The 9,276-nt window shown below is 38.9% G+C and overlaps 1 protein-coding gene across 6 annotated transcripts in view; it reads right to left on the minus strand.

The window, feature by feature from the left end:
* Window positions 1-9,276, minus strand: part of Grm8 (glutamate metabotropic receptor 8) — an 836,043-nt gene that overhangs the window by 457,198 nt on the left and 369,569 nt on the right. For all 6 annotated transcript variants that reach the window (XM_029535215.1, XM_029535218.1, XM_029535214.1 and 3 more), the window contains 3 exons: window positions 8,880-9,015; window positions 7,846-8,000; window positions 6,826-6,963 (listed from right to left, as the gene is read on the minus strand). In XM_029535215.1, coding sequence (XP_029391075.1) covers window positions 6,826-6,963; window positions 7,846-8,000; window positions 8,880-9,015 — 429 coding nt within the window. The remainder of the gene's footprint in view (window positions 1-6,825; window positions 6,964-7,845; window positions 8,001-8,879; window positions 9,016-9,276) is intronic.

Below are 9,276 nucleotides of genomic sequence, written 5' to 3' on the forward strand. Positions count from 1 at the left end.
ATATATATATATATATATATATATATATATATATATATATCTCAGACTTTAAAACTACAGCTGCCAGAGCCATCCCAGTCTCCATGACCATCATGGCCACCTTGCCCTGATGGACTTTTGACAGTGAACCAAAGTAAATTTCTCCTGTCTAAAACTGCTTCTGTCAGGCATTATGTCATAGCAACGGGGAAGGTTACTAAAGCATACATAAAGCATCAGAAAGGCACACAGAAAATGCTTTTGACTATGTGGTGAAAATTATGAAATAAGTAAGTAATAAAACAATCTGAAGGTAAAATACAAGGACAAATCCCAAAAAGACTCCGGGATTCTAGTTACAGCTCTGAGACTAACACTCTGAGTGTTTTAAATAATTAACTTCCCTGGTTTCCAGTTTCTTTATCTAGAAGATTAGAAAATGATTTTGATTTTACATTTTCTCTCTCTGAATTCTGAAATCTAGTATGTCTGAAATCAATGCCTGTTTTACCATCTCAGATGCACCTATTGGAATTCAATACAGAATTTGAGAAATGCAATAAATAAGTCATTCTGGGATATTTTGCTATTTTACTTGCCAAGAGCCGAAGCAACTGGGCCAATGGCCACCTCAGAGTGCTAATATGCAGACACTCTCTCCAAAAGAATCTTAGTCTGGGCAAGGGGACAGATAAGACTACCAGAGCACACAGCGAAGATTAATATTTTCGTATCTTTTCATTGTGAATCACCAAATCAAATTGCTGAAACTCGATCCCCTGCTAACTACCCAATTCATTTATCGAGCCTTGTATTCCCTGAGCAAATGGAGGAGAACACCATCATCTCAGAGCCTTCCATAGCAAAGAATGACTGCTGAGAGCTAGCTGTCCCGGAAAACTTACCTGGTCGTGCTGGCACTAGAAAACAAACTGACAGGCCTTTCCAGAAGCTAATTATTGTGCCTGCTATTTGGTTCACTGACAAAATTGCTTGTTTGCAGGAAGAAACATACTTGTGCATTGCTTTTTCCATTACCACTATTTCTATCATCATAAATAAGAATCAATAGGCCATTTCATGTAGCATATGCTCACCACCATTTATAACCTGAGTGTTGGCTGTGTCTGGGCTAATCTGGGTGCCCAAGTGGACTGGCAGAGGATTAGAAACACAGCAGACAGAGGAAGCCTAGTAGAGTTAAGGAGATAGTGTTCATCTGTGAGCGCCCAGGGTAAGAGAAGAGCACTATGTGTCTATAGGGATGCAGCACAGTGCCTGGCACCTGGTGGTTTATTCAAATGCATCATCATGTGAATGATGAATCGTCAAGAGGATGCATGATGGGTGAATGAATCAAGATTCCTCAGAAGGTCCTATGGGCATGAATGGAGTTGACCGTTAGGATATATATATATATATATATATATATATATATATATATATCCACACTTAGGATAGTGTCTTGACAACAGGAAGAGGATTTATAATTCCTGGTACAGATATAATTACAGAGACAGTGTGTGAGCTGAAAAACAGACCACCTGTGAGCTGAGAGCTCAATTGTATGGACAGGTTTCTATGACCCTCTCTCTGAGTCCTCACAAGAGAAAACACTAATAAAGAACCTCTTTTCTGACAATAGCAATCTTGCTGAACAAAGTAACGCCATGCAAGAGACTTATGAGAGAAATGACAGAGAGAGCAGAAAGATGTAACGTAAAGACAATGGGAAAGACGTTGAGGCAGGGGACAGAGTGCGAAGCAAGCATGTGGAAATGTATGGGGACTAGGGGACAAGGAAGATATTTTCTGGGGAGTCTGGATGTCTAGGATTGGGAGATGGAAAGGCACTGATGCTGGGAACAGAATGAGAGGGTGAGGGAGGAAAGATCACACAAAATGTGTATGTGTACAAAATAACAACCATCACCACTGATAGCATGGGAAGGAGAGGCCTTTTCCCTTCTTGACAAAAAACAAAGGGAATTTTAAGTAGGATTAAGTAGTGGCAGCTTTCAGAACTCAGCAGCTCTCAGAAGCAATAATAACTACATAAATAGCTAAGTGGAGATAGGAATTACCTCACTCAGAGTTTGGCCAGCATATCAAAAGCTAGAAGCATTAACGCCTCTCTCTGAAAGCTTTCCTGAGACACTGGGGACGGGGGATCATCTCCAAGAACCGTCTGAACCACGTTAATGTTAGAAAGAGGATGCTCCTCACTGCTGGAAGACATTCTGTCTCCCGAAAATTAATAAGACAGACTCAAACCCTGCTGGGAAGTACGTTCTTATCCATGTAAATATATTGCCAGTATCACCCCCAATGGAAGCAAATTGCTATAGTCACCAATTACTATAGTCTAATATAAAATTTTACTCAACACAAACAATCCACAAGTGATGATATAAATGGGGGAGGAAATCCTTGTGAATTCTTAGAGTTCCCTTTTCTTGTTTGTAAGTGGTTAGACATGAATAAAAAAATACACTTATTAGGGGGTGCATATGTAGCAGTCAGGGGACAACTTACAAGTATAGTTCTCCTTCTCTACCCTGTGACTCTCAGGGATCCAGCACAGGTCACTGCACTTGGCGCAAGTGCCTTTTTCTCCTCATCCATTTTCTGAAGCCCAGAAGATGAGCTTTTTAAAAGCCAATTTAGACAATAATCTCAAGACCCTGGAAACATTCACTCATGCAAATACAGTAAATTTTTCTATCAAGTATCTGAACATTAACATATTTTATCATTTTCCCTCATTCTCCGAAGTCCAAGGCCTAGACACCTTTTCTTAGAAGTTGTAAAGTTTTACAGGTTACTTCCCTAAAGTAAGTTATAACATCATTCACTGTTACAAAACAGAGACAAGCAACTTCACTGCCCCCAATGGTATTTGAATAAAATATTGACCCAGTTCCCTAAGCTACATTTTTCCTCCAGCACTTAAACACTAATTTCCCTCATCTTGCACTAAAAATAGTTCTAACTGAACAAATTATTAGCAGTATCCAAATAATTCAAGGAAATATGAAGCAGACTTGTCACCATGGCTGCCTTCAACAATAAACCAATTCAGTATTTATGTCTGAGTGAAGTACTAAGTATATGTCATCTAAAGATATCAACAGTAGAACTTCATGTCTTAATTTACTTAGAAAATGGGAGTTAGGAAAACCTGGTGGTTCTTCAAACATCCCATTAATAAAGTATATGATAGGTTAGTAATCAATTTCCTATCACACACACACACACACACACACACATCAGGAAAAAAATAAATGTCTCTAAGAACTGTCACAGTTTCACAGCCTCAGTCTAACCAAGAGGATTTGAGTTTGTACAGGACCAAATAATAACATTATTCTAAATGCAGCGGTAAGTGTGGGATGAGAATATAAGTGAATGAGAAATTCTCTGTTGTCACTTGAATCTGGACTGTCCTAACAGATTCACATTTTTAAACAGTTGGTCCTCAGTTGACCCAGCTATTTGGAAGGCCTGAAACCTCTTGGTGGTAGGGCCTAGCTAGCAGAATTAAATCAGTAGAAGTCTGTCTGTGATGGCTCAAACCTGCTTCCAGTCTCTTCCTTCCTCTCTGCTTCCAGTATGTACCATGAAGTAAACAACCTTCTCCCCAACAGACTTACCATATACTCTGCCTCACAATGGGACCAGAATCAATCGAGCCAAGGACTCCATTGGATTAACAACTCTGAAACTGTGAATCTAATTACAGTCTCTGTGGTTTTAACTGCTTTGGTTTGATGGTTTTTGTTTGTGTTTTTGTTTTTCATGGAGATGAGAAAAGTAATGATACACTTATAAACCTTTATTAACTGCTCTTTAATTTCCTACTGTTCCTTAGGACTCCTCTCCATATGACCTTTGCCGTTCCTACAGCATCCTGTCACACTGGACTCCATGCCTTTCACCGGAGGACCCATCGTTGCCTTCATTTGGATGCATGCTCCTGAATTCTTCTGGTGAACAAACATGCACTAGACTTGCAGCAATATAGTTGTCTGAACTTTATCAATATCTAAGTTAAAAATGAGAATTTATTAATCATTAAATTGACACCTCCTGTTACACATATGTCCCTTATACTGTCACATCAAATAAATCCTGTTATTTAAGGGTACTGCCTACCCTGAAATTTTTCTAGAAGTTTCTCTTCTAATTTATATGAAAACATGCTAATGTGCCCAAGCCTTTCAAACCTTCATCTTTAATTTTCTTCTCAGGTTTTCTTAGAATATTTCATTTATTTATCTGCCAAAGTTCTCTTAAGAGCATCCTTTCTTCCTCTTCCTCTATTCTATTCTGTTTAGCCATATGGTTTCTCTGTCTCTCTCAGGCATCTTGTCCCTGTTTCACATCTCTCTGAAAAACTGCAACTCTATGGGAGGTGTCTTTTCCTCTGGAGACAAAGAAGAATCTGGACACTCAACTTGCTTTTCTTGCTCCAACCCACTATTCTGTTACCTTTTCTGACTCCCCACTGTGCTGATTAAGGTTGTTGTTGTTGTTGTTGTTTATCAATGTGACACAATCTAGGTTTAGGGAAGAGGGAACCCCAACTAAGAAAATGTTTTCATCAGGTAGACCTGTAGGCAAGTCTGTTGAGTAACTTTTTGATTAGTGATTGGTGTTAGAGGACCTAGCCTGCTGTGGGTGGTGCTACCCCAGGGCACCCCAGGGCACCCCAGGGTCTTTAGCTGTTAATGAGAGCAAACTGAGCAAGAAATGGAGAGGCCAATAAGCAGCAAACCTTCATGGTCTTCTTTGACTTCTTGCCTCCATGTTCCTGCTGGAGTTCTCTTCCCTGACTTCCTTCAGCAGTGGACCATATGTGGACTATGAGATGGATACTTAAGCAGAAACCCGATTTTGGTTACAGTGAATTATTACAGCAACAGAAACTAAAATTCAGACACCACCCTTGAGTTTTCTATCGTTATTCACCCTTTCTCCTATAAATGCATTTCTGTCCTTGTGTCTGATTTCACTGTATTTGAACTTCTAGTGAAGTCTCTGTAGGGTCCTAGACCTTGTGTTGCCACCCACTGGGGAATTACATGGGCTGTATCAGAACTAAATCCGAGGTAGTTCCAAAGCATCCTTTTTTTTTTTTCCTGATGTTTTCTCCGTCAGCTAATTCCACCACCATTTCCCCAGACCACCCTGTCAGAGATTCTCCATGCAGGCTCTCCTCTGCTTCAGTCGTTGACCCTGTACTAAGAATACCTCCTGGAGTATCCATCTGTGTGTGCCCTGTAGCCCTTGGCGGTGACTACCTAGCACCAGGACCACGGCCGAGTTCACAGACCTGCCTGCTTTTCTCCCCTGAACTCTTGACCTGCTTTTATTTCTGCTATAAGAATCTTCTGGAAATCACTGTCTGAGCAACTACTCTGAGTGAATAGTCCAAGTCACTTGGCCCATGAATGGGATGAATCCCAGACCCCTCAATTCTGGAAACTAAGGAGAAATTGAAAAGCATTTTTTATTTTTCTTTTATATGACCATTGCTAGCAATGGCTCTTTAATCGTAATATTCTTATACTCTTGTTGCCAAGAGCGTTTTTTTTTTTTTTTCTTTTTCCAAACCAAAGGAAAAAAAGAGTTATTCTGACTTTAGACCCTGCCATTTTCCTGTCTTTACCTGACTGACATCACATGACAGCAAGTTCTCTTCTCAAGTGTCACTATTATGTGACTCACATACTGTTTGGACCACACAATCTGCTACCCTCTCTCCCAATTCCATTCTGTTTCACTTTCATAATCTTTTTTTCTTTCATTTCTCCTAGAATTGTCTCAGCGTCAGTATTGGTTCACTTTCATGTTTACTTAATTAGTTCCTGTCACCTCAGATGCATGTGTAAATTCACAAACATGATTCTTGTATCACTTCCATCCTTCTTGGCTCAGTAAGCCTAAAGTAAGAATTTTTTTGTAATAATTTTTGCATCTTTATATTCTTTCTAATTATATGTCTTCAATAGCACTTATCTTTTCACCACTAGAGGTGAGGTGGATAGAAATTAGGACATCTCAAAACGTAAATGAAGAGTTTCCCTCTCCTGCTCAAATATGGTAGCTTTTGGTGTGGTTCTTCCTAATGATTTTTGGGAAGTTTTTTAATCGTGATATCAACAGTACTCTTTAAATATCATATTCCTTGTGTTCCTAGCTATATTAGAGATAAATGTTTACATTGACCTTGTACTGTGAGCCGATTAAATTCACTGCTTAGTAATAGCTTCTAAGGTTCCATATCTGTTCCTATGCACACAATCATGTTATCTGCAAATAAACGTAGTTTTATTCTTGCATTCAGAGGAACATTCAATGATGATTATTTGAAATGCAAGCTATAGAAACTAAAAGCATCAGGAATCATAGCTGCTGGAGCAATAACTGTTGTGATAGATAGAGATTAATAGTATAATGGAGGAACACTTTGTTAATAGTTGAAAAATACTTGTCTTACGGCAACTTATGATTGATTTAGTATGATACCTTGTCCATTTGCCTACCTCCTATGAAACACATTAAGATACTTTCCCAGAAGACTCTTAAAACAGTTTATTCAAATACAATTGAAACACCCCAGTGCTGCCCACATGGTATATTTTGGATGAATTGTTGTTGATGGAGTGTAAAAACCATCTTCGGTTTATTGAGTGATGAGCTCATGTTCATCCTTGTTAAAGAAACATGAGACCCAAGAGGACAGAGCATCCCCTATGTGCCACATTAAGTGGCACAGAGAAACGTTTTCTTCCTTAGGAAAAGCTAAAACAAGTGTAACAAGAGAGACATAGGAGTGTCTACCTGTGCATTTCTTTATGTGACTGTTCCTCTTCCCATGTGATCCTAGTTTGCATCCAAAATTCTCCTCCCAAAATTCTGCAAACCACACATTTCTTCGATTATTGGCAAGAGTTCGGCTTCTAAAGTATCGGTCAAACCCTGTGTTAGAGGAAAAAGATATGATTTCAATATTCATTAAAATTCAAAACAAAAGACCACCAGAACTTTGAAGAAGTGTTTTATTGCACAATATTTATAGCATATAATATGTTATATATGCTATATAATAAAGATATATACAACAACCTCTCCTAACATAAATCCACACTCCAGACTTCACTGCACCTAAACCCACTACAATGTCTTTGTCTCCTGTATGATCTGTTTTCAGCTAATTCAATAAGGCAGTCAGTGCTGTCACAATCTTATAGAGCCATGGCTAAGTAGTCTAACCACTTCTTTAAGCAAAGACATCTGGAAACAATGCCTTGCCCCAGAGGACAATGTTAAAGATAGGAATTTAGGTCATTGTCAAGAGTATTGGGAAGATATTTGAGAAACAAACAATCCATCAACAACTGAGCTCCAATTTTTCCTTGTTTCATTTACTTTTCCACAGGGTCAATTAGCATAATGCATTCCATGTTTATTAATCACCTAAGTTCCCTCCAATGCTATAACCATCACAAACATCCATAAAACGTGTGCAGAAGTCAGCTATAGTAACTAGCGTCATGGAAATGTCTAATTGTATAATAGTGCTCTTCAACAAGAAAAAACCGTCAAAGTATACTTTTTAACATATAATGGTTACATAGTGGAAATGACTACTGTGCTAACAGGGGTGCATATTTCATTCAGAATCAATGATGAGTGTAATTGAGATTTGAATTATAACTTTACATGTTCTATTCCTTTTCTTTTCCTCCAGTGTTACAGATCAAACCCAGAGCTGTAAGCACCCAAACCAAGAGTTTCACCTCTGGGCTATGAATTTTGATTCAACTGGAATGAAAAGAATTGTCTTTATTGCATTCTTACCATCAATTGATGCTCTTTTAGGCAAAATTGTCACAGCTCCTTCGGCGATCTCCTCCTGCTGATAGACAGGTGCTATTTTAGATCCCCAACTATCTGAGCCAATCCATAGAAAATGCCCGCTCTGGTTTAGTTTTTTTGCTGCTTCCAATATCCTCCTAAGGGAATAAAATGGAATAAAAATATGATTATTCGTTGGAAGGGACTACAATTATGGATATTGTAACACCAGTGCTGAAGCCCGAGTGTGTTGTCCAAATTTCATGCATCATGGAAACTTAATTTTCTGAGTCATCTGTTAATAGTTTGGTGGGAGGATTCTTGGGGGATAATTAGATTTGAATAAGTCAGGAGTGTGGGCCCCAGGATGATACAAAAGACCTTCTGAGCTGAGCCCTGAGTGAGATGTTTCTCTGACACACCATATGATGCCTTCCATGTTTCACAGAGAAGTCAAGTCCTCATCAGCTGCAAAGAAGCAGCTAGGACCACACTCTCGGGGGCTCCAGAGCCAAGAGACAAGCAAGCTTCTTTTCTTTATAAATTACCCACTCCATAGCCAAACAAACTTCTTTTCATATTTCTTTTAAAATTATCAAGCTCATGATATTTAGAGATAGAAACAAAAAAGTGGACCAGAACAACCAGTTTTATAAAGGTAAATACACTGGATAGGTCATCGTTAAACAATTAGTCAATCACTCTAATTGCTTGAGTCTTATCATCTGCTAAAGGAAATGCAGCAGAGACTCCAGCATGTGTTAATTGGGCTAATCCTTAACCTGTTCTCACTCCCTCTCTCATTCTGATGCATCTCATTTCACTCAGTCCCAGGTTTTACTCTGTAGGCCTGTAGGCGTTGCCTGTATAGACATAAGGAGGCTGTTGGGGTTGAAGCAGAAGGTAGTCTGTGGGTGCAGAGGAATCTAGTGATTCCTGTGAAATCTCACCAACTTTTTACACTGTTCATAAAATATGTTTGGAAAGGATGTGGGGCACAAATCTGATCCTGTATCCTGCAGGAAAGTAATCAGCACCTGATGTCATCCTCGTTGGCAAACATAATCACTGCGCGAGCGTTAGGTGTCTCCAGCAGGCGTTTGATAATTTTTTCGAATTCTCCAGGTCTTGGTTCACGTGGGATTTTCTGTGATTGAGCAATGCAAACACCACCTGTTTCAGGGGGAAAAACTTGTTTCAGAAAAAAGCATTTATTTAATTAAACCTTGATGAGGTTAATTGCGTTATAAAAGCACATGATTTGCTAAAAAATACTGTTTCTCCAAGCATTTGTCATTCTGGCCAATTGAAAGTAATTGTGTCTGTTTTTATTATAATACACGCACTAAGTGAATAACGCCAATATGAGTTAAATTTAAAATCTCTCTCTCTCTCTCTCTCTCTCTCTCTCTCTCTCTCTCTCTCTCTCTCTCT

Source organism: Mus pahari, chromosome 2 (genome assembly GCF_900095145.1).
Source record: "Mus pahari chromosome 2, PAHARI_EIJ_v1.1, whole genome shotgun sequence".
NCBI classification, from domain to species: domain Eukaryota; kingdom Metazoa; phylum Chordata; class Mammalia; order Rodentia; family Muridae; genus Mus; species Mus pahari.